Source organism: Muntiacus reevesi, chromosome 10 (assembly GCF_963930625.1).
Source record: "Muntiacus reevesi chromosome 10, mMunRee1.1, whole genome shotgun sequence".
Lineage (NCBI taxonomy): Eukaryota > Metazoa > Chordata > Mammalia > Artiodactyla > Cervidae > Muntiacus > Muntiacus reevesi.
This window is the reverse complement of record NC_089258.1, coordinates 29,762,681-29,788,702: the sequence shown is the minus strand read 5'-3', so window position 1 is coordinate 29,788,702 and position 26,022 is coordinate 29,762,681. Positions and strand designations below refer to the sequence as shown.

Here is a 26,022-nt window from a genome sequence, read left to right as displayed (position 1 = left end):
TGAAGGGAAACGGGATTTTGATAGTATCATATGCTCATATTCAGGAACGAACAGTGAAAGAGGAACTATTAGCTACTTAAATAAGAGGGTTGTGAAGTACGGGCTTTGGAGAAATCTGTTTTTCATGAAACAGAATGAAAGCCTAAACCCAGTGTTGCTTACTTTGCCCCCTGAAATAACAGAGCTTTGTTGAGACAATCCCTTGGCAACAAAAAAGTCAAGGAAGGAAAAGTAAGCAACTCCGGGATGAACTGTGGCTCCTTTAGAGCGATAAAGGGACTGCCCTCCATTACCAAATACCACTTTTGCCAGGGCCTTTGCTACATGTGTTGTTCTTGCCCCAGTTCTGGCCCCTTATCATTTTGATAAGGACCTTGTTTTTTTTTTACCAACTTAGTACTTGAAATGATAATATTGTCTGTTTGCTGTTTCAAGACTGTGATATATTTTCCTAGTGGTTTGGTTTTCAAAATAAATAAGACTTAATTTTCTTCCAAAAAACAAAATAAAATAAAACTATTTTAAAGAGAAGAAAGTCATTTCAGCTCAGTCGTTCAGTCGTGTCCGACTCTTTGCAACCCCATGAAACGCAGCACTCCAGGCTCCCCTATCCATCGCCAATTCCCAGAGCTTGCTCAAACTCATGTCCATTGAATGGGTGATGCCATCCAACCATCTCATCCTCTGTCATCCCTTTCTCCTGCTGTCAATCTTTCCCAGCACCAGGGTCTTTTCCAGTGAGTCAGTTCTTCGCATCAGGTGGCAAAAATAGGAGAAGAAGGTAGAACATATCAAAAACAAAGGGGTGAGACCTTTTTTAAGAGGACCTTTATATGGAGAAGGAAATGGCAACCCACTCCAGTATTCTTGCCTGGAAAAGTCCATGGACAGAGGAGTCTGGCGGGCTGAAGTCCATGAGATTACATGACTGAGCATGTGTGCACGAGGGTGGAGGGAAATGGGTTGGTAGCAATAAAGTGGTAAAACTAAAAAAAATTTAAAAAAAAAAAAAAGGACCTTTATAGATGCACGCTTTGGTTGGAGCAAAAAGATGAACTATTTAATAGCAGAGCCATGTTGAGGATGGTATATGAAATTAACAGGACAGAAGAAGAGCTGCTCAACTTCTGTTTTGCTTTTCTCTTTTTCAACAAGAAAACCAGTCAGTATACTAACTACAGAAGGTACAAAGAACAAAGAGGATGAAATTGAAGTCCAAGATAAGAGAGAGTAGTCAGGAAATATTTTACTGCTTTACAGTTAAAGTCTTCAGGTTCAGTGGGGAAAAAAATGGCCTTGAAGAAAATTTGAATATGTCATTGCTGAACCTACCAGTACTCTTTGAAAAACTATAAAGTCTTGGGGAAATGCCAGAAGAATAGACAGGGAAATGTCATACAGATTCTTGAAAAATGAATTCTAAAACCTGGAGTGATAAGTTTGATGGTAAAATCAAGGAAAGTTTGAGAACAGAATTTTTTTTAAGCACTTTAAAGTAGTATTCACTTAGGAACAGAGCGTATTCGCTCAGAATAAGTCATGCTAATGTGTCAAGATTCTTAGTAGGCTAAGAATAGAAGGACTGTCTGTAACCTAATATACAATTTGTCACAAATCAACATTTAATATTGAAACATAAGATAATCAACCCATTTTAGAAATAAGACAAGGATGACTGCTAATATTCAGTATCATTCATGAGGCCTTACCAATGCAATAAGCCAGGAAAACAAAATAAAGAATAAATGCTGGGGTGGGATGAGGTGGGAAATGGGAGGTGGGAGGGAGGTTCAAAGGGAGGAGACATATGTATACCTATGGCTGATTCATGTTAATGTATGGCAGAAACCAACACAGTATTATAAAATAACCATCCTCCAATTACAAAGAAAGAATAAATGCTGGAAAGGCAGAAACAAAAGTCAGGTGATTATCCCTAAAATACAAGTGAATTCCAATTAATGAGTCCAGCAAAGTGACCAGAGGCAGAAATAGCCTGAAGTCAGTAGTTTTATATATCTAGTAGTAAAAAAAAAAATGGAGGAAAGGTAATAGACCCCATTTTCAGCTGCGACAGAACTGATATATAGCTAGGAATAAAGTTAGTAAGATATGTTCCATACTGTAATGGAAAATTTTTAAATTCTGACTGAAGAACATTTAAGAGGATCTGAATAAATGGTAAGACATGCCTTGTGAATTCATTCTCCCAAATCCATTATACTTAATGCTTCAAATCATAATTCCAGTGGGTTTTTTTTTTTTTTTTTTTGGTAGTAACTTGAATTGTAATCTGGAAGAGTGAATGCATGAGGATAGCCAAGAAAAAAAGAAAAATGATGTGGGAAAGGAAATAGGATTTGTCCTGTCAGATACTTAAGACTCACATATTAAAACAAAAGTAATTAAGACAGTTTGGTGGGCCTCCATGGTGCTCAGTGATAAAGGATCTGTCTGCCAGCACAAGAGACCCAAGTTTGATCCCTGGTCTGGGAAGATCCCATATGCCGTGGAGCAACTTAGCCCCTGTGCCTCAACTATTGAGCCGGTGCTCTGGAGCCCATCTTCCACAAGAGAAGCCCCTGCAATGAGAAACCCATGCACTGCAATCAAGAGTGGCCCCTACTCACCACAGCTAGAGAAAAACCCACACAGCAACGAAGACCCAGCACAGCCAAAAATAAATAAGACAATAAAAATACACCTTAAAAAGACAGTCTGGTACTGGTTTAGCAATACACAAATAGATCAATAAAAATATGAAGGATCCAGAAATAGACACAGAGAGATGTGGTGTCTTATCTGCCTTATGGCAGAAAGTGAAGAGGGACTGGAAAGGTTCTTGATGAAGGTGAAAGAGGAGAGTGAAAAAAACTGGCTTAAAACTCAGCATTCAAAAAACTTGAGAACATGCCATCCCAGTCCCATCACTTCATGGCAAATAGAGGGGAAAACAATGGAAACAGTTACAGACTTTATTTTCTTGGGCTCCAAAATCACTGCAGATGGTGACTGCAGCCATGAAATTAAAAGACACTTGCTCCTTGGAAAAAAAGCTATGACCAACCTAGACAGTATATTAAAAAGCAGAGACATTAGTTTGCCAACAAAGGTCTGTGTAGTCATAGCTATGGTTTTTCCAGTAGTCATGTATGGATGTGAGAGTTGGACCATAAAGAAGTATGAGCACTGAAAAACTGTTGCTTTTGACCTGTGAGCCTGGGGAAGACTCTTGAGAGTTCCTTGGACTGCAAGGAGATCCAACCAGTCAATCCTAAAGAAAATCAGTCCTGAATATTCATAGGAAGAACTGATGCTGAAGCTGAAGCTCCCCTACTTTGGCCACCTGATGCGAAGAGCCGACTCACTAGAAAAGACCCTAATGCTGGAAAAGATTGAAGGCAGGAGAAGAAGGGGACGACAGAGGATGAGATGGTTGAATGGCATCACCGACTCGATGGACATGATTTTGTGTAAACTCTGGGAGTTGGTGATGGACAGGGAGGCCTGGCATGCTGCAGTCCATGGGGTCACAAAGAGTCAGACACGCCTGAGCAGTTAACTGAATAACAACAAACCCCCTGTAGGGTGGTTATCTCTTGAAATCTGAGTCAGCTCTTCTGTAATGCCCGTGTCAACCACTAGAGGGAAACAAAGTTAAACCAGTCTTTGGAAACCATCTGCAAAGCACGGCAGTTTCCACATTGAATTCAATGACCAATGGCATCACCTTACTAGATGCTCTTGAAAACCTAGTGACCGGCATTGCTTTTAGGCCCATTAAACAGATAAAGGAACTGAGACTCAAGGAAGGGACCTCCTTTGAGCATGGTCTGGGAAGCCTGGCGTGTTGCAGTTCACGGGGTCACAAAGAGTCAGACAGGACTCAGCAACTGAACAACAAGATACTGTGTATCAGTCATGGGCAATCAGGAGAACTGAAATCACTCTAGGTTTTTCTTACAGAGGGAATTCAATACAGGCAGTTGATTATAGAAGGATGAAGAACTAAGTGGCTTAAGTGACCAGTGAGGTAACTCAGAAATGAACAATAGTAGAACCTGTTTATTACTCCTAGAGCTGGAGAGAAAAGGGACAAAGAGAGATGGCAGTGTTCCAGAGCCAAGGAGCTGGGGCCACAGGAAGCCAGTCTAGTGGATGCTGAAGCCCCGGGGGACTGATAGTTACTGCTGGAAACATCCTCTGAAGTAGGAAGAAATGAGGGAGAAATGAGGGAGATTTATTTCCTTTTCCCTCCTTCCAGTTTCTGTCAGTGCTTCCCACTGGTCAAACCTATATAGAAACCAGAGGGCAGAAAAACTGGAAAATGCATTTCCGTGGAAACAGCAGGGCAGGGGAGAACAGAGAATGGCTCCAAGAGCAGTCAGGAAGGGTAAGATAAGAGTAAGCTGGGGAGAGGTGCCCAACCCAGCCTGGGAAGGAGCCAGTTTAAGGAAGGATTTAGGTAGCTATTGTGAGGCAGAGGTCTCTTTCTGAAATGTAGAACTAGTTGTCTCAACATCACTAAAGCACATGAAAACATGTGAGATGACAATGTCTGTTCCTACTGTATCATTGAGAAGACAAGATGTGTGCACAGAGATGTCTCAGGCAGTGGGGTTCGGAGGAGGTCTTGGGATTTTCCCGATGAGTGCGTTTGGTGCCTTAAATAGAAGCCGAGGCAGATGGGAAGATGCAGCAGATGGGCGGCACTTGGGATGCTTGGCTAGCGGAGAGGTCGGAGTCCTGGATGGTGTCCCAGGCTCAGTCAGTTACCCACTGTGTGACCTGGTCACCTCACCCCTCCCAGTAGGCCCCCGTTTCCCCATATGTGAAATGAGGAGATTGGACTAGAGCATTGTTTGTCATCCCTGGCTGCACATTGGATTTAGAGATAGATGATGATGTAATTAGCCAGAGTAAGGATTTTACATGGATTTTTAAAAAATATCCCTTGGTTGATGTTTTTAATCAGCTTTATTAAGATATTAATTACATACTCTGCAATTCACCAATTTAAAAATTGTACAATTCAGTGGTTTAACATTTTCACAATGTAGTACAGTCACTACAATTTAATTTTGGAACGTTTTCACTTCTCCTGAAGGAGACTGCGTGCCCATTAGCAGTCACCTCCTATTTCCCCCATTCTCCCCAATCCTAGTCTACTTCCTATCTGTATGGATTTGCCTATTCTGGACATTTCACATAAACGGAATTATGTAGTATGTGGCCTTTGGGGTTTGGCTTCTGTTACTTAGCATAATGTTTTCAAGGTTCATACATGTCATAGCATGGATTGATATTTCATTCCGTTTTATGACTGAATAATACTCTATTATGTAGATATATCACATAGTATTTATCTGTTCACCTGTTGATAGGCATTTGGGTTGTTTCTACCTTTTGGCTACTATGAATAGTGTTGCTATGAGTGTTTATGTACAAGTCTTTGTATGGACACATTTTCATTTCTTGGGTACATGACTAGGAGTTGAATTGCTGGGTCATATGGTGACTCAATGTTTAACCTCTCTGAGAATCTGCCAGGCTGGTTTTCCCAGCAGTTGTGTCATTTGGCATTCCCACCAGCCTTGTAAGGGGTGCTTGCACTATTCAGAATCTTAAACCACCTAACTGGGCTTCCCTGGTGGCTCAGTTGGTAAAGAATCCGCCTGCAATGCTAGAGACCTGGGTTCGACCCCTGGGTTGGGAAGATCCCCTGGAGGAGGGCATGGTGACCCATCCCAGTATTCCTGCCTGGAGAATCCCCATGGACAGAGGAGCCTGGCGGGCTGCAGTCCACGAAGTCGCAAAGAGTCAGACACGGCTGAGCGACCAAGCACAGCGCAGCACGACTGGATGATATCTGAGTGGTTCTGTTCCCACAATTCTATGCTTTTTTATCTAAGATGAGATCCTCAGAGCTGCTTGCAAAAGCCCACATCACCCAGAACTTGACTGTGCTATAGAGTGTGTGATTGGTTCCTCTGAGCACTTGATAATTCCCAGCCTTATTTCTGAGAGAAAACCCTGTAAGTTTCAGCTCAAGACCCTCCTCCATCCTTGCCCTGCACAGGTCATAATTCTGGCAATGGATTCTGGAGGATTATTTTGAATATTTATACCATTATTTTACTAAATACTATAATTATTATAGTAATTAGTGTAATAATGGTACAATAATGTAATAATTATTATAATGTTACAATATTATATTTATAAATCTCTGAATAATTATCCCATTTTTCAGTATGCAATGCATTTTGATTGAGTACCATATGTTTGGTCTGCTGGGATCCCTGAGTCAGGGAGTGGGGAAATTCTGGCAGGATCAGGCAGGGCTGTAGAGGTCCCTCCACCATGCATCTGCAGAGCTGTGTCCACCCCTAATACAGTCAAGAACATCCCATATGACACAGGCTCCCCCAGGAGGAATGCTGTTTGCTCTACAGTTGGAAGCAGAATGAGAGTGGGGGGCTTCTCCAGAGAGAAGGGAAGAGAAGAAATTATATCCAGTTAGGGGCTTCCTCACTGGCACTGTGGTGAAGAATCGGCCTACAATGCAGGAGATGCGGGAGACCAGGTTTTGATCCCCAGGGCAGTGAGATCCCCTGGAGGAGGGCATGGCAATCCACTCCATACTCTTCCCTGAAGAATCTCATGAACGGAGGAGTCTGGCAGGCCACAGTCCATAGGGTCTCACAGAGTCAGACATGGCTGAAGTGAGTTAGCACGCATGCACACACAATTTCTCACTCACATCTACTAACAGGGCACGTTACTTCCTTTCACTAAGCCCCAGTGTAAAAGGGGGCTGCACCAGCTTCCTTGCAGGGTAACTGTCGAAGTTAACCATTAGAGCGCCTAGGATGCGCTAGGCACATAGCAGCCCGCTTCTTCCACACCGGATCCTTCTCAACTGCCAGCTCATGGAAGCGTGCACCTCTTCCATCACCCTCTGAAAACCAGGACTTGTAACCTCCTTTCCAGAATGCCAGAAACCTGGTGAACCTCAGTCTCTGTTGACAGTGAGCATGGGGCTGGCCTCATCTCCTGGTCTTAGCCACTGGGCCCTGGGACTCATGAGCTGCTGAGTGCTGCTGGGTGGGCATGGCCTTCTCTGAGGTTCCCGTGGACAGGGCAGGTGCAGTGGGAGCTGTTACATCATAGCCTATGTGACCATCACCCCCTGGAGTTCTTCAGGGAACAGTCCATGAGGCCAGCAGCAGTGGTTTCTTAAAGGACCCACAACCCCACACAATGCCATGAGTTAGGGACTGCTGGATGGTCCTCAGTGTGTATGAGCTGAGAAAACACCCAACTCATTCCACTCCTTCTTAGGAATCTTTGCTCTTCTAGAAACTCTGACCCTGAGAGACCCATGCTGCTTCTCTGACCCTCATCTATTTCTCTCCCCATTTGTCTCTTTCTCAGTCTTCCCCAGAAGTTGTTGTAAAGTGAAAGTCACACGTTATTGAATACGAGTTATCACTCCCCGCACATAATATTGATTTCCCTGTTTAACTTTTCACTCTGGGCTTCTTAGAAATAAAACACACACACACACACACACACACACACATACACACACGCGCGCGCGCGCGCGCACATGCTTTTAACTTGGGAAGACAGAAGATGCATGATATTATGGCCTCGTTTCCCATCCATGGCAGACATCACTAATTAATCACAGCACTCCTTCCTCCTGAGCTGGCTGCAAACTCAGTGTCCTTTTTCATCATACATTCCAAGCGGAGAGTGAGAATCGGTTGGAGTGAGCATGGGAGATATCTATCTATTTACCATTCCTCAGAAATTCTTACTTAAAACTTACTCAAACCTCCAGCCCTGAATGTACTCCAGATCTCTGCTGTAGGGCACCTTGTTCCTTGGGGATTCATCCTCACACTCAGCGTGACCAATTTGAAATTAAATTCTCCGAGTAGTCCTCACTCCCAAACTCCTTTTTCCTGTTCATAGCATGCCATTTTCCTGGTCCTCCAGGCTAAAACAGTCACAGTTTTCTGACCTCTCCACATCTCTGTGTTCTCCCCTTCTCAAGTCCTGCCAATGCCCCCAGCCTGTCACTCTGACTTTCAGTATTTCTCTGGTTTGTCTTTGCTGCCTCGACCATTCAGACCTTTAATAGGCAGGCAGCAGTGTGCTACTAACAGGGTGGGTGGAAGATGAGCCTCAAGCTGTGAAGCCTTCCAAGTCGAAGGGCATTTCCTCTGTTCTGAGCTCCCAATCTCTGTGCCTCCTTAAGACAGATATTATTTTCACCGTACTTGAGACACGGGAAAATAGTGCCCACGAGCTCTGCACTTTATACCCTTGTTGTCACATCCCAGCTCCACCACTTCACTCATCCTTCCTCCATCCCTCCCTGCTTCTTTCCTTCTCTCCCTCCTGCCTTCCCTTCCTCCCTTTCATCAAATATTTATGGAGCACCAATTATGAACTAAGCAACGCCTCTACATGTATAAAATGGGATGGTTAATGTAAACTCTGTAACCCAGTGCCTGGGGCAGAGCAAGTACTGGATAAATAAGTTGGGGGTGACAGTAAAGGCTGACTATCTGGCCTGGAAATGCATCCAGAAATCACCTGACCCCTCTCATGTCACAGAGGAGGAAACTGCAGCCCAGGGCAGCTGGCCAAGATTCCTGCACAAGATTGGGCAGAACTAAGACGAGATGCTAGAAATCTCAGTGACAACTCAGTGCATTTTTTTTTTTCTGCCACCATTGCTACCTCCATGAAGAAGGTGAATACCCTTGGTTATGCTTCAGGTTGGAGAGGTGAGGTTGACTGTGACCCCAGACAAAGATACACCTTCCACATTCTTACACACACACACACACACACACACACACACACACACACACACACATTTATTTCACTGTTGAACTGTCCTGAGCAAAATCTCCAGGAGGCAGCCAGGTCCAGAGACCTAGCTCATGGAATAACATAGGGACAATAGAGCAGCTTCTTTTAAAAGCGTCCTGTATCTCCAGCAGAGTCCTCCCCTGTGCCCCACGTGCCTGGCCTGCACACCCCGCCTGCACTTCTTCAGGTCTAGCCCAGAGGCCGCCCCTCTCTTCCAGCCACTGAGCTCGTCTAGCGCATCATAGTCTCCAGGGTGTCTGTCCTCCACGCAGCCCTCCGTCTGAATTTTCCAAACTGGAGCTCCAATCATGTCACACCTTTGCTTAAACCTTTTACACTCCTCATTCCCGCTCTAGCCTTTCTGCTTTTTCAAATGTCGTTCCTTTGCTCATACCATTCCTTAGGATTCTAATAGCCATTTCCACCTTGGCGCTCAGAAGACACTCCACAACACAAATAAGCAAAAAACAATAAGAAAACAACACATCATCACTGATTTAGAGCATGTGGGTTATAAATGGGAGAAATCCAACTACATCAAGCATAAATACATAAATAGGACTTATAATTGAGAAATTCAGTGGTAGACCAGCTTCAGGCATGGCTGAAACCAGGGATTCAAATGCTACCAGTAAGGGCTTTTTACCCCCTCTTTTCATCTAGCTTTAACCTCTGCTCATCTCGTGTCCCTCTGTGCACTGACCACTTCCCACAGATACTTCTTTGTGTCCAGGGAATATGATCATAAGCAGCCTCAGTTTATATCATCCTCATAGCCAAACCTGACTTATCTATGAGGCACAGGAGATGCAGTGCCTTGGGCTCACAGTGCTTTTAGGGGCCCACAAAAATGATTTCATTGCTTTTAAAGCCAGAAGAAAAAATGAATTTTTGGTTGAAGAAAATGGTTGAATATCTGATATTAATATATTTGTTTTGTTTTTATAATACAAATGCAGTCATAACATGTAATTTTAAATTTTTTTCCTAGAGAAGAGTTGAAGGCCAAAGGGCTTAGGGCCCACAAAAGTCACAGTAAGGCCTTGTTTGACTCTTAAGAAAGAAGAGAGAACCTTTCTCTCTGTTTCCATGTGTTAAACCTCCTGGAAAATCAGATTGTCCCTGATGGGATCATTTTCCAGAGCAAGTCCCTAGAAAGAGGGAGAGCTCTGATAGGTCCACCCTGAGGTGGACCTATCAGCCTCATACAAACACAAGAAATGTTTCCTGTAAAAAAAATAAAAAGGATTCTGTTTTAAGAAAGTCCACCAAAACTTTCATCTCCCCCAGTGGTCTCCCCTCCCCCAATGATTCCTTGCTCAACACCTTTACCAGCCCCAGGAAAACTAGTTGCCTTCCCCTGTACACTCCCTTCATGGCTCATTCTAGTGTGATTATAACTGATTAAATGACAGTTTCCTACCCTGGGGTGTGAGCTCCCTGAAGACGGAGTGAAGGAGTAAGCAGCAAAAATCTGGTCTCTGGGAATGAGCAGAAAAAGGGATTGGCTCTGCTTAGGGGTGTGAGGAGACCTTTGGTCTGGGTCTTAAAGGCTGGAAGTCTTCCTGGAGGAAGGGGTGTTTTAGCTGAATTTGGTGATGAGGAATGACTCCAGGGAACAGAAGGAGGTGAAAGGCCCCAGGATGAGAAGAACTCGGGGGTATAGAGAAGAATATAGCCAAAGATGAGCTGCAAAGAGAATGGGATGGGATCACCAGTTGGAGAGTGGGGGGCAGGTATGAGTGATACATAAAGGAATTTGGATTTTTTCCTGCAAACCAAGCCATGGAGAGGCGAAAGAGAGCCTGAAATTGAGTGTGAAATGTTGTGTCTGGGCGCCTTTTTCTGCAGAGAAGATCTATAGCTTTCATCAGATTTCATCTTAAGAATCACTAGCAACAGAGAGGTATTCAAGCTCCCGGAGGGTGGAGTGCCACACTCTAGAACATAATCAGAATAGCTTTCTGGCTGCTGCTCTGTGGAGATGAGCTAAAGAAGAAGTAGAGGCTGGGAGAGCTTTAAGAATCTGTTTCAAGAGCCTTAGGGCAATAACACCAAGCGGAGCATTTGGAATTAGAAGATGTTGTAGCCGTAACATTTAACAGGTGCTTTCTGCATAGTGGCATTGATGGAGAGGAGGAGAAAGTGACTCCAAGACTTCTAGTTTGTATCGTGATCTTATTATAGGATGTTTAATGAACTATTTTTTAATTTGATGATTGCCTTTGATTTACACTTCCCATTTAGGTGATGTCTTTTTTTTTAAAAATTGAGATTAATTTCAAACTTAAGAATTTTTTTAAGGGTTAGCATCTCTGGTAAATACAGATTTCCACGTTCTGCTTTTCCTTTGAGTTGCCCTTGTTGCCACTGTGTCCTGTTCTACGATAACTCTGTGGAGCTATTTGTTGCACCTATTTCTCTTGGTTCTCAATGCATGGAGAACATCATTTAAAGAACAGACAAGGGTTTCAAGACTCTCTGCTTTTCTAAATCCTGACTCTGACACCCTCCACAGCTACCCGCTCCCTTCCCCAGGGCTCAGCAGCTCGGACCGGCTGCCTTTCGGCCTCGAGGAGAATGGGGGCGCTCCGTTTACCACCAAGCCTTCGGGAAGGCATCACCATCACCACCACCAGCACCAGCACCACACCAACTATGGCCTCTCGCTGACCCTGGAGAGCAAGGAGGGGCTTTCCAGGTCCCCAAACTCCAGCAGCAAATCCCTTACAAGTAAGTTGGGGCATCGGGGGCAAGGTAGGGGAGCGGTGCTGCGGGGCTTGGGTGGCTTTCCGAGATGCTCAAAACATCGGTGCAGCTTGGAATGGTGGTAATATCCGAGCTGGGTTCCCAGGTCTGGGTGAGCGCAGACATGAGCCTTGTGCTTTAGGCAGAGGTGACTTAGGGATTATGGTTTACCCGCCAGCTCTGGTTTTGTTATGAGGGAGCAGATGTCTCTGCCTCATTCCACGCTGGTTCTCCGCTCCTGCTGTATCCAGCACTGGCTTAAGTGGTGGAACAGAGAGAGAGGGGAGTGCGGTGACTGAGTCTGTAATTCCCAACCCCAGGAAAGCTCATTCTGTCTCATTCTTGCCTTCTGAAAGCAAGGTGTCAAGTAGATCTAGCGCACACTGCTAAAGTCCCAGTGAGAAGTCATGGAAATGGAGAATAAATAAATTAGAAATGTTTCTAGGGACTTCCCTGACGTTCCAGTGGTTAAGATTTTGCCTTCCAGTGCAGGGGGTGTGGGTTCCATCTCAGTCAAGGAACTGAAATCCCACATGCCTTGCAGCCAAAACACCAAAACAAAACGCAAGCAGTATTGTAACACTCAATACAGACTTTAAAAATGGTCCTCATCAAAAATATCTTTTAACAAAAGGGAAAAAAAGAAGTGTTTCTAGCAATATGACAGGGTGATGTTGTATCTGTTAAAACTAATTAAAAATGTGGGCTTGGATTTTGTATGCCTGTTCTTTTCTTTTCTAGAAAATCCTTTTTATTATATTTTTACCAAAGAATTTGTGCATGACAGGAGGTGGGGGGAGAACTTGTTCTTTATCACATGTGGTTTGAACAAGTGCCAAGATAGAGGTGAGAATCAAGAGGCTTCGATTCTAGTTCCCATGGTTGAGCCAAGTCCCCTCTTGGATCCAGGGTTTTCTCAACAATGGAATGGGGTGGAGGGAATTGAGATGATGGCCAAGGAATCTTCCAGGTCCGATATTTCATGAGTCTGTGGCTGGTGAAAAGGACGAGCCATTGAGCCTTCACCTGTAGACCGTGAATAGCAATTCTGGGGTGGCTGAGCTAGAAATGGTAACTCATCGTCCACTTTGGTATTGAAAAATTGATCCTATCCTCACTATCCAGGCCAGCATACTGGAGTGGGTAGCCGTTCCCTTCTTCAAGGGAATCTTCCCAACCCAGTGATCAAACCCAGGTCTCTCGCATTGCAGGTGGATTCTTTACCAATTGAGCCGCCAGGGAAGCCCCCATATACATTAAATAAATCTTGGTCATTTGTATTTGGAGTATCTGTACAAACGTCTGTCTCCCAAATGGACTAGAATTGTGTCTCATTCTTCTCATTATTCCAGCTTCCCAAATCCCAGTTGCTATCAATGCCTGGCACAAACTTTAATATGTAATGAATACCAAATGTTTAATGAATATTTAATGTACCCATGGATAAAAACAAGCTAGTGGGAGGAGTGGTGGTGGACTAATCTAACATACAATGAATTTGATTTTAGAAATATAACATGGTTTTTAAGAGCACAGTCGTCTGCCCTTTAGCCTGAACACTAATCTTTCCAATGCGCATAGTGCTTTTCCATTAATAAAGCATTTGCACATGAATTACCTCACTTAATAATCACAGCAACCCTGCAAGGTAAGTCATTTTACTTTCATTTGAAAATGGCTCAGAGGCTCAGAGAGGTAAAGTAATCTGCCCAGGGTCACCCAGCTCAAATAGTGGGGACTTAGGCCTTGAAACTTTGACCTTAAACTGTTCCCACATCCCACCCGCTAGTGCATTCCTGAGAGATTCAAGCTGCCAGAGGAACCAGGCAGCAAGTCTCTGAGGGTTGGTCTCTGGTAAGCGTCTTTCATCACCTATAGCTCTCTGCCCTTTCAACCTTTCCTCACTCACTTACAGAACTGAGTCCGGGAACACCTGCCCTTTTCAGCGAAGCCGCTGCGCATCTAAAGAAGCTGGAATTGGAAACTGTGAAGCCTGCTGGACCCTGGCCTGCTCTGCACATCAATATAAATAAGGTGCCAAGGACCAGAGTTGGGTGATGCACATGGGCCTGGGGTTCACTCACACCTCTCATTATGACCCCGCCTGCCTCTTAAACCATGTGACTTTGTCTTGGAGGGATTTCTACTCAACCTCTCATGACATTTCTGCTCAGGCATGTCTCTTGGGAGCCGAAATTCACTTATGTTCTTTTGGGGTGGATTACAGCGGTAGGGGCTGCCTCTGATGCTGAGGCCCTCAGCCTGGATCTGTTCGTGGTCCTCTCCATCCTTATAACTGAAGTTCCTCCAGGGAAGCCTCCACATTTACCTCTTTCCGGTTTTACTCTAATGTATTAGTCTGCATGGGCTGCTATCACAGATTACCATGGACCAGGTGGCTTAAATGGCAGACATTTATTTCTCACTGATCTGAAGGTTGGGAAGTCCAAGGTCAAGATGTGGATGATTTGGTTCCCTGGTGAAAGCTCGCTTCCTGGCTGGGAGCCAGTTACCTTCTCACCGGAAGAGAGGGCTCTTTCTTCCTCTTCTTATAAAGCCATTAATCCCGTCATGAGGGTCCCACCCACATGATTTTATCTCAATCTAATTACTACTTCTCAAAGGCCTTGTGCCCAGATCCCATCACAAAGAGGGTTAGGATTTCAACATATAAATCTGGGGAGGACACAGTTCAGTCCACAGCACCCTCTGTCTCTCTCCAACAGCACCTGCCACATCATAGATCTTCAGTAACTGTCTGCTAACGGGAGGAAGGGAAGGATTAGAGTGGGGGGGGGGGGACTTCCCTGTCTGTCCAGTGGTTAGAGCGCCACACTTCCACTGCAGGAGTCGTGGGTTCAATCCCCGGACAGGGAACTAAGATCCCACATGCTGCGTGGTGCTGCCAAAAAATAAAAGGCTGGCTTAAGTATTAAAAAAAAAAAAAATCAAAAAATAAACAAGTAGGGAGGGAGGTCTTGAGGAAGGGACTGGGCAAAAGACAAGTTCTCTTTTGGCTAGACCTGTTTTTATATCCAAATGGGCAGCCTTATAAAAACCAAGTTATATCTTAGAACTGTAGAAAGCCAGTGCTGGATTCAATCTGTCATTTATTTCAACCTTTTCAACATCTGAGACCAGAGGAAGGGACCGGGCATTCTTGAAGTCAGAGCAACGGCTGAATCCCTGGACCCCTGGCTCCCCGTACAGTGCCCTTTGCACCCCCACATGTTTCTTCAATTTCTACCCTAGGGTCGCTCAACTTAGGCTCTAGTGATATTTCAGCCTGATACTTTGGGGGAAGGCTGTCCTGCACATTGTAGGATGTTTTGCAGCACCCTTGGCCTCTACCCTCCAGGTGCAAGTAGCATCCCCCCATCCTGGCATGACAAACAAAATTGTCTCCAGACATTGCCAGATGTCCCCTGAAGGACAAAATTGCCCCTGGTTGAGACCCACAGTTGCATACACTTTTTAAAATCCTTATAGGAATAGTCTTCTTTACTCATGGGTCATTTTTTCTAACCCCAGTGCTTAGCTTTGCCTCTTCATAAGAGGGAATTAACAATTTGGAATTAATTAATTATTAATTAAATTATTTTAAAGTATAATTTATAGTTATATTAATTTAATTATTCATTAAATTATTAATTAACAACATCACTTTGCTGACAAAGGTACATATAGTCAAAGCTATGGTATTTCCAATAATCCTGGATGGATGTGAGAGTTGGACCATAAAGAAGGCTGAGCACCAAAGAATTGATGCTTTCGAACTGTGGTGCTGAAGACTCTTGAGAGTCCCTTAGACTGCAAGGAGACCAAACTAGTCAATCCTAAAGGAAGTCAATCCTGAATATTCACTGGAAGTACTGATGCTGAAGCTCCAATGCTTTGGCCATTGATGCAAAAAGTCAGCTCATTGGGAAAGACCCTGATGCCGGAAAAGATTTAAGGCAGGAGAAGGAGGTGACAGGATGAGGTGTTTGGATGGCATCTCTGACTCAGACATGAGTTTGAGCAAACTCTAGGAGATAGTGAAGGACAGGGCAGCCTGGTACGCTGCAATCCATGGCGTCACTAAGAGTAGGACATGACTTAGCATCTAAACAACACCAACAAACTAATAATTAATTATTTGGAAGATCTGGCCTGGAACAGGAGCTCCCTTTCCTTACCCAAGTTGTCGAACATAGGAACATTATACCTCCTATCTGGGCTGTCCCTCCACCCTAGACATCCCTCTAGCCTACACTAGACTTCTAGGGTTTCTCAGAAGATTCTCCATCCCCTTGAACCCACTCCAGTAAGGAAATCTCAGGTCCCTCTAATCACTCATGGGCCCCAACTTTAAGACCCTGTTCACCCAGTTTTCTTCACTACTACGCTCCCTGATAGTCAGCTGGAAAAATAATTCTTCCTGCAGGATGGCACTTATATTCATTCAATCAACAAATCTTCATTGAGCAGGCCTGTGCAAGCTGCTAGGAGTCAACCTGATGGATTATGTGCCTGGGACTGGTCTTTCTCTTAGTCTCCAGGTTTTAAACTTTTCTTCTGCAGTCCACACAATAAATCATTTTAATAGGAGCTTACCTGGAGCTTGGCAAAATCAAAAATATTTTGCAGGAAAGTATAGCATACTGTATCAGAGAACTCACAAGCTGTATGTAATGCGTAGTTGCTGTGAATCTTGGTGGGACATTAGCAGTCGTGGGTTGCTCTAGGTTAAGGTGTAGCTGTGAGTTATTGAGGACTTGCCATGGACTTGGGGCTTCCCTGGTGGCTCAGATGGTAAAGAATCTGCCTGCAATGTGGGAGACCCTGGTTTGATCCCTGGGTCGGGAGGATCCCCTGGAGAAGGGAATGGCTACCCACTCCAGTATTCTGGCCTGAAGAATTCCTGGACAGAGGAGCCTGGTGGGCTACAGTCCATGGGGTTGAAAAGAGTTGGACACGACTGAACGACTAACTTTCACTACTCCCATGCACTCAATCAATAATGCCCCTCTTTTCTCCTTCACATGAAGAAATAGATCAGTGAGCATAGAGGATAGAGTAATGCCAGATAACCTTGACTTTGTCCTAACACATAGGCAAGTATATGACTTCACACTATGACTCCTTATCATTAATAAAAACAATCCTTGCAATAGGCATCATAACTTATCATGACACCACAACTGGGAACCAATGGTTCTGATGGCTTTTAAGGTTTTTTTCAGTCTCAAGAATCCTCTGATTCTTCTAAGGTTTGGATATGTTAATGGTGAGAAGACATGTTGATTGCCCAATCCCAAATGTGCACTCAATGTCACAGACATTTGAATTTCATCTGATTTGAAATGTGTAACAATTTGTATCAATAGTTGAAAACTGGATCTGATCATTTCTTTATCCCCAAATGACATCCTTAAACAGAAGGGCTATTTCCAATGACAATTATATCAAAGTTCAATTATCATTCATCTGTGTGTTTTGAAATCTGAATTTCTATATTGAATAAAACAACCTCTTTCCACAATTCAAATTGAATGTAAAATACAAAATATGGTTACACAAAAGAAAGAAAGCACAACATCCTTGGAGCCATCCTCCTGGCTGTAATTATCATCTTGCTGTAATTCAGATGTTTACCCCTCATTCAGTTCAGTTCAGTTCAGTCGCTCAGTCATGTCTGACTCTTTGTGACCCCATGAACCGCAGCACGTCAGGCCTCCCTGTCTATCACCAACTCCCGGAGTTCACCCAAACCCATGTCCATCGAGTCGGTGATGCCATCCAACCATCTCATCCTCTGTCGTCCCCTTCTCCTCCTGCCCTCAATCTTTCCCAGCATCAGGGTCTTTTCAAATGAGTCAGCTCTTCGCATCAGGTGGCCAAAATATTGGAGTTTCAGCTTCAACATCAGTCCTTCCAATGAATACCCAGGACTGATCTCCTTTAGGATGGACTAGTTGGATCTCCTTGCAGTCCAAGGGACTCTCAAGAGTCTTCTCCAACACCACAATTCAAAAGCATGAATTCTTCGGCACTCAGCTTTCTTTATAGTCCAACTCTCACATCCATACATGACCACTGGAAAAACCATAGCCTTGACTAGATGGACCTTTGTTGGCAAAGTAATGTCTCTGCTTTTTAATATGCTGTCTAGGTTGGTCATAACTTTTCTTCCAAGGAGTAAGTGTCTTTTAATTTCATGGCTGCAATCAGATGTTTACCCCTCATAGAGATGCCTTTTATGCAAACATAAATGCAATGATACTCAAGGTTTCCAAAATTTATGTTGGTTCTCACCTGAGTCAAGTCATAGAGCTGAAAAGTAGCTTCTGCTTGGTCAGATAGAGCAAGAATAAGCCAGCTTGAATTTTCAATCCAAAAAGCAGTACAGAATTGCTAAATTCAAGGGGGAAATCAATGTTTAATTCTCACTGATTTCTTATTTTAAGAGCATTTTGTTTTCTTTTCAAAGTGGGTCTTTGGTCATTACTGTCAGTATAGCTATATCCCCTTAAGCAGTTGTCAAAAACCTCAAATGAGCTTTAGAACGAGTTCAATTCTTGTATTTCAGCATATCATCCCAAAAAATTAAATCTAATTAAAAATTAACCTTCATACACCTGTGAAAACCTCATGGTAGTGTTAAACAGTTATCTTAATTAACAGGATTTACAAATACAAGATAAATTATCCTCAAACTATACTGTAGTGCTCATCTTTCAAAATAAATATTGCTTATAGTTTTTTGCTTTTGTTTTAGAGAATGCTAAGTTTCTTAGGCTACTGATTCCCTTCAAAAGAATCTATTTTCTTTGTACCCAACTTGATGGCTTAGGATCATTAGTGTCCTCACATCTGTTTTTCTTTTTTAGTTGCATTTTTTTCCTAACATGCAAGTACCATTCATATCTTTGTTTTTTCTCATGTGATTGTCATGATAATCTTATGAAGAAAGAAACTGAGCCTCAGAGAGGTGAAGGGGAGCCAGTGTGGCTGGGTGGTCAGGGGCTCTAGCTTTGGAGTTACCCAGTCCTGGGTGTGAACCTTGGCTCTTCTGGGTATTATGTGATCTTGGACAAGTGACTTACCATCTCTCTGCTTTGTTTTTCTCATCTATAAAATGGGGATGGTGATAGTATCTACCTTCAAATGGGATGGTTAAATGAGAGGATTCAATGAGACATGCATCTTAAATCCTCCCCTCTCCCCTCCTTCTCATCACCATCACCATCTACATCATCATCTTTTTTTTTTTTATGGTGCTAATAAGGAAAAGAGCTGAGATTCAAATCCAGGTCTTCTGTCTCTTTATTTTACTGATTTGTGAAATTGCTGAGTTCAACTTGTCCTACTGAATACCCTCCATGTATTTGGAGGTCCCACTGGGAAACTGCATTCTCTGCTCTCTTTTCTTTATTCAGTGGTATCAACCAGCCAATTGCCCTATACTTCCTCTGCAGCTTTCATAATACCCCTACTGTCTGTATCGAGGTACTCAATAGGAGTTTTGAATTAGTGGATGAGGTTAATTTTGAACCTTGCAGAATTGGAGGTCTTTACAACATTTTGTTCTTGCTCAGGTACATTATGGCTAATATGCCATATTTAGTCCTGATGTCTTTGAGTAGTCACATGGTCTTATATCTTTCTTATTAAACACATATCATCTAGTAATTACTACCTACTATAATCTTCTTCAGTGGATATTTTTTGAACATCTTCTGTATGCTGACACCATACAAGCACTGAGATATGCAATAAGGCATTATTTCCCAGAGTGTGATATGTGTATCATCAAAGCTGATTTCAAGTTATATATATAGATGAGTATTCTTTAATAGTTACATATTTATCACAATTTATGTTATAATAAATAAAATAGCCACCAAGTCTATGATTTCAAAGATATTATTGCCTAGGACACACTTAAAATAGATAGCCTCAGGGTATTCCACTTTAATTGGATTATACGAATTATAGGTACGTGTTTAGTTAATACATGAGAAATGGCAAAAAAAAAAAAAGAAAGGTGGCATTAGATTATTGAAGTCTGAGACACTCTACAGTGAGGCAACAGATACAGATTTCTTATTGAGAATAACAATTTTCAGCAAGATTATTGTAAAAATATGAATGACCCTTGAACTAACAAGTCACAGAAGATCCCATGGAGAAGGAAATGGCAACCCACTCCAGTATTCTTGCCTGGGAAATCCCATGGATAGAGGAGCCTGGTAGGCTACAGACCATGGGATCACAAAGAGTCAGACACAGTTGAGCGACTGAACACACACACACACACACACACACACACGTCACAGTATGTGACTCAGAGTTTGAGACCTGGTTCTGCCACTGGCTCTGGCTGCGTGAATCTGAAAGAGTCCCCTTGGACCTTCCCGGTCCTGTGACTCATGAGCTTCCTACCACTTCCTCTCCCTGCTTCACAGGGGAAGGAGGGGATGCGCTTGTGAATCCTTGGCAAATAGTAAAAGCACTGGTACAAACCCAAGGAGTTGGTGACACACTTCACTGTGTTATTTGCAGTGATGATGGTTGGGAAAGATTAATGCATGTGTTTCCTTATTTCTTTGTTTACCATTTGTCACCTGTATTTTGGTTCATCTCAGGCCGAAGAGAAAAAAGTTTCTGAGAAGACTCTTCAGACCCCACTTCTGCCGTCCCCCGTGGCTGATCACGTGAAGTGTAACATTCTGAAGGCCCAGCTGGAGAACGCGTCCCGAGTGAGCGCCCAGGTGCGTGCCTGCAAGCCTGTGATTTTATGTCACGAGGTCTCATCAGGAGCGTGTAGATGAGGTGCTCTGGGGCTGCTGTGTCAGTCGGGTCCAGCCAGGACGTAGGAACCACACCTGTTATGTGAATAGAGCTTTTAATATAAAGAGTTATTAACCAGTGTAGTTATTGGGTTGGCCAAAAAGTTCATTTGGGTTTTTCATAACATCTTATAGAAAAACCTGAAAGAACTTTTTGGCCCAAACCCAGTAGTAGTTGAGGAAGTAAAAGGGCCGGCTCTGTATGCTGTGCTGGGTCTGAAGGCCCCTGGCTGCTCCATCTCCTGTTGATCTCCAGCCTGAGCTCAGCTGGCCTGGCTGGCTGCGTGGGTGTCCTTCCTTCCCCACACTCCTTTGTGGGACTGGCTAGAGGGAGGAGGACAAGGCTTCTTTCAAAATCATATGACGTGACTCCTCCCGGGCTTGCTACACTGATGTGAAGGACAGATTCTAAACTCTTTTCAAGGCGCTAAGTGCTATGTGAGCATGGAGCTGCTTATTATTCCTGATCTAAAAATGTGAGGTAGGGAATTAAACTGTGGGTTTGGCTTTTCCTACACCATCCTTTTCTCATTCAGTCCTGAGCTGACACATAGCAGGTACTCGATAAGAGTGTGAATGCAAGCATTGATTGTATTTGAATGATTAAGTGTTAATCCCCATGATGGGGAATGACTCAAGAAAACATTTTTTTGTTAAATGAAATAAACACCGGGGGGAAAAAAAACTGGTTATTGACTGAGTACTTGATGATCTACCTCTCTGATACATTGTCACGTTTCTATAATCCTTTGAATGTAGGACACTTGGGAACATTTTTGCGTACCAAGATATTAAGTTTTGACTAAACTGCCTGTTTTCTTTAGCAGGTTGGAAAAGAGGAATCAACGTTTGTAAATATTAATAAGAAATCCACTCTTCAGGACGCTAATGTAAGGTCTGTTGCTTCTTGGTTGAATGGGGAAACAATAAGTGCCATCAACATTATTCTCAAAACGTTACTCATGAGGGCGTTTGATAATAAAGTAGAGAAGAAAAAGAAAACTGAGAGAATGTGAGCCTGAAGAGAGAGAGAGAAAAAGACTGTCTCAATTTCCGTTATGTCTCTGTTTTAACATTTCTACCTGCTGTACTAACAAGTCACTTTGAGTTCCTTCTCAGGCATGTTGATCTGACCATGTCAGTCCCCTGTTTAAAGTCAGGGTGGAGTCTAGACCCCATAACAGAGCAGAGGGAGCCCTTCATGACCTGGCTTCTGCTCACTGTCCCAGCGCAGTTCAGTACTCTTCCCTTGGGCCATCATCTGAGCCCCTGGAAGTGCTGGAGTCACAGATATTCTTTAAAACCTCCAGACCACCACCAGCCCAAACCCAGAGAAAAACCTTTCTTTCCTAATCTCACAGAAAGTAGACACTCTTCACCTCTCTGTGAATAACCACCTATAGGTCATGGCAGCCCCATGGACACCTTGGCAGTCTGCTAACACCAGTGGGGTCTCCCTAGGATAAAGTTTCCTAAAATGTGTCTAAGGAGGACTGCATCAGTATCTTGTTAAAACCAAAAACTACAGTCCTACTCCAGACCTTTCAGATCCTTTGGTGGGAGGTAGGGCAGTTTTGGCGGGGGTAGGGGTGTTGTAGTGGGGAAAGGCCAGAAACAAGAATTTCAAAAAACACCTTACATAATCTAGGAAACACTACCCTGGGAAATTCTTACACTTGATGCTAAAAATAAAAATGAATATTTCTCTATGTTATCTTATGATGCCTAGTCCATGTTCTTGGTATAAATTCGTCTTACTCCAGAGACACATACCCAGCTGTCTCTTGGACTTTTTGAAACCTTAATTCACCTCTTCCAGCCCTACCCTGCTGCCCATTTCATCAGTTTTCCTCTCTTGGTTAATGTCACTGTTGTGTGTGCGCTCGTGTGCTCAGTCACTTCTGTTGTGTCTGAGTCTTTGCGACCCTATGGACTGTAGCTGTCAGGCTCCTCAGTCCATGGGATTCTCTAGGCAAGAATATTGGAGTGGATTGCCATTCCCTTCTCCAGGGGATCTTCCCGACCCACGGGTCGAACCCACATCTCCTGCGTCCTCTGCATAGCAGGCAGATTGGTTACCAATGAGCCGCCAGGGAAGCCCCAATGTCATTGTTACCTACCTGTTATTCAGACCTGATGCCTGGGAGTCCTTGACTTTCTCCTATTCATGCCCTCATCTAACTGGTCACCAAGTCCTGCCAATTTGACTTTCATATTGTGCCCCATGTCCATCCCCTCCTTATCATGACCCTCTTCCCAACCTACTCCCAGTCCTCACCATTTCTCATCCTTAATAACCACTGCTACAGTTTTCTAAGATGCTCCATCTGGCCTGTCCTCACCAGCATCCTTTGTTGCTCTAAGGGCCTTTCTAAAATGCAAGTCTGACCATGCCACTCCCTTGCCAAAAACCTTCAGTGACTGCCTTTGCCTTTATATAAACAACTCAGCTTGAGGCACCTCATGCATGGACCCTGGTTTCCCCTCTAGGCACACGCCCCCGATCTTCCCCTGGAACTTTACCTTGTTGTTGTTCAGTTGCTAAGTTGTGTCTGACTCTTTGTGACCCCAGGGACGGTAGCACAGCAGGCTTCCCTGTCCTTTACTATCTCCTGGTGCTTGCTTGGATTCATGTCCATTGAATCAGTGATGCTATGACTTTACCTTACCCATCAGCAGATCTGAGTCTCCACTCTGTCTCCCACCTTGCAAGTCTTCCCTCCATCTGGTTAAGTCTAAACCCCTCCTTGAAGCTTTCCAAACACCACCCATTCCACCCTAACAAAGTAATGTGCTCCCCTGAGTTCCTCCAGGGACTGCGTTCAGGTGCCTCTGGGGGCCCAGCTTGAGGAAGTCATGAACCTAGAATACGTCGACTCTATTTCGTATTTGCTCGTTTATGTTTCTTTAGCATTTATTGCACTTTGGCCACAGACCTATCCCCGCCAAATTAGGCACTCAGTTGAAGGGAAGACAGGGGATGAGATGGTTGGATGGCATCACTGACTCAATGGACATGAGTTTGGTTGGACTCCGGGAGTTGGTGATGGACAGGGAGGCCTGGCGTGGTGCGGTTCACGGGGTCGCAAAGAGTCGGACACGACTGAGCGACTGAACTGAACTGAACTAAGAAGGGAAGATGGAGGCCCAGACTTGTTAACTGACTTACTAGAAGTCTCTTGCTGAGAATCTCAGTTTGTTTTGATGTCCATTGGTTCCAGAAAGTACTTACTGTTTTTTTTTTAAGTGAAATCACTCAATCATAAAAATATATAAAAACTTTTCCTTAAAATCATAGTTAGGAGTAAGCCCATTGGTTAACTGGCATGTTTTCTTGAGAAAATATAAAAATGAAACTTTATTTTTAACATTTTAATCTGGACATAGAATTAAAATGTTTTAGAGTGAGTCTTAAAGTCTTCTGATTATATATTTTTTATATGAACTACTCTATCATTCTTTATCCATTTAAAAAATGTATTCTGTGTTATGTTTAAAATAACATAGATACTAGATTACTTACTTGGAAGTAAAAATAGGCTATCCACAGGTTTCCCTTTACTTATTTCACTGGCAAAACCTGGTTATGAACAAAAACCTAATATTGGGAAGGGGGTATTTTGGGCAGAGAAATTTCATGTGATAACCCAATCATGTTCAGTTCCTGCTTGCTGTATTTTCCTCCTTATAATCTTTTTATTTTGGCTTTTCTGTGGTATTTTTAAATAATTATATGTAATAGGTAGAGTGAAGAGGAGGGAAAAAAACAGTTATCTTGACTATCAGTGTTAGTAAGGTATAAATTAACTGAGAAAGCAGTCCCTACTGTCAAAACCAGACCATGAACCTCTTTGTTGGTGTTGTTCTGCTTTTCTGATGTGTCTCTAGAAGTCCTATTCCTATACGTGTGGAAACTACACAACCAGCTATGGAAAAGCCGGAGATCAAGCCTCCCCGAGTGCGGAAGTTAACAAGACAATACAGCTTGTGAGTTCCATGCTTCAAGTTTTTCAATTATAACAACAAAGGCGATGCCAAATGTCCAGTTGTAAATGCTTCTTAGCCCTTCACACCCCTCCCAAAGGACCACCTCAAAAATATAGTCTATTTTCCAATGTAAGTCGTAATGGCGCTGGATCTTTCTCCCTGAAAACATGACACGGGTGGCATATGCATTCCTTATTGATTGCTTTATAACAAATTACTATAAGATTTAGTGGCTTAAAACAATCTGCATTTATTTTCTCACGGTTTCTGTGGGTTGGAGTTCAGGCATGGCTTAGCTTGAGTCTTCTGGGTCAGAGTGTCTGTTAAGGCTGCCTTCAAGATACTGGCCAGGTCTGCAGCCTCATCTGAAGGCTCACTCATACAGTGTGGGGCAGAACTCAATTCCTTGAGGGCTGTTGGACTGAGGACATCATTCCTTGCTGGCTTTTGACTGGAGGTTGCCTTTAGTTCCTAGACATGTAGACCTCTTCCACTTTCTCTATCAGAGAAAATACACAAGAAGAGCCAGAAAGACTTCTAGAAAGGCAACATCACAGCCTTTTATAACCTAATCTCAGACATGACATTTCATCACTTTTGCCATATTCTCTTCATTAGAAGCAAGTCACCAGATCCAGCCCACACTTAAGGGGAGGGCCTTCCTCAGGGGCACAGACAGCATAGCAGGAACATGGGGAGCTATGTCGGATGCTGTCTCCGTTGTGCCTTAGTGAAATGGCAGCACTGTCTGTCAACAGAGCCAAAGCTGATCCCTGAGACGTAAGAAGAGCTCTATTCCTGTAGGAATTCCCTGGTGGCTCAGTGGTAAAGAATCCATCTGCCAATGAAGGAGACGTGTTCAATCCCTGGTCCGAGAAGATCCTTGGAGAAGGAAATGGCAACCTACTCCAGTATCCTTGCCTGGAGAACCCCATGGAGCCTGGCATAGTATAGTCCATAGAGTTGCAAAGAGTCAGACATGACTTAGTAACTGAACAACAAGAACAAATTTGTGTAGGAAGAACCATATTCCTGTAGCAGAAGCTCATATTCCTGTAGGAGGAGCTATAGGAGCCATATTCCTGTGGGCGGAGCCGTATTCCTGCGGGAGGAGCCATATTCCTGTGGGCGGAGCCATATTCCTGTGGGAGGAACCATATTACTGTGGGGGGAGCCGTATTCCTGTGGGTGGAGCCGTATTCCTGCGGGAGGAGCCATATTCCTGTGGGAGGAGCCGTATTCCAAAGTGTTGCCAGAACCAGCAGAACCTGTCCAGTTCTGTTGAACTTTACAAAAGTTTCCTAACTCCCTCGTGCACAGGGATATTCTAGCCACTGTGAGGGAAGAACAAAGTGACTTTAACAATTCCCATGCAAGGATTTACATTTATTAGAGGGAAAGACAGATTATAAATAATTTTAATCCAAAGAGGACAGGTTAATGCTGCAGTTAAATGTGGCAGTACATTAGTAAAATCATAATGGTTGTCCCCATTTCTTGACCTCAGCTATGGCCCAGGTATCATGTCTGGATATATAATTGGTCAGAGAGCTTCAAGGGG

The 26,022-nt window shown here is 43.6% G+C and overlaps 1 protein-coding gene across 9 annotated transcripts in view; it reads left to right on the top strand.

Annotated features, from left to right (window-relative positions):
• Window positions 1-26,022, top strand: part of EPB41L4B (erythrocyte membrane protein band 4.1 like 4B) — a 140,813-nt gene that overhangs the window by 88,725 nt on the left and 26,066 nt on the right. For 6 of the 9 annotated variants that reach the window (XM_065946957.1, XM_065946954.1, XM_065946961.1 and 3 more), the window contains 5 exons: window positions 11,411-11,625; window positions 13,556-13,674; window positions 20,271-20,396; window positions 21,299-21,369; window positions 24,363-24,461. In XM_065946957.1, coding sequence (XP_065803029.1) covers window positions 11,411-11,625; window positions 13,556-13,674; window positions 20,271-20,396; window positions 21,299-21,369; window positions 24,363-24,461 — 630 coding nt within the window. The remainder of the gene's footprint in view (window positions 1-11,410; window positions 11,626-13,555; window positions 13,675-20,270; window positions 20,397-21,298; window positions 21,370-24,362; window positions 24,462-26,022) is intronic. The other 3 variants (XM_065946956.1, XM_065946960.1, XM_065946953.1) reach the window with 1 other exon arrangement.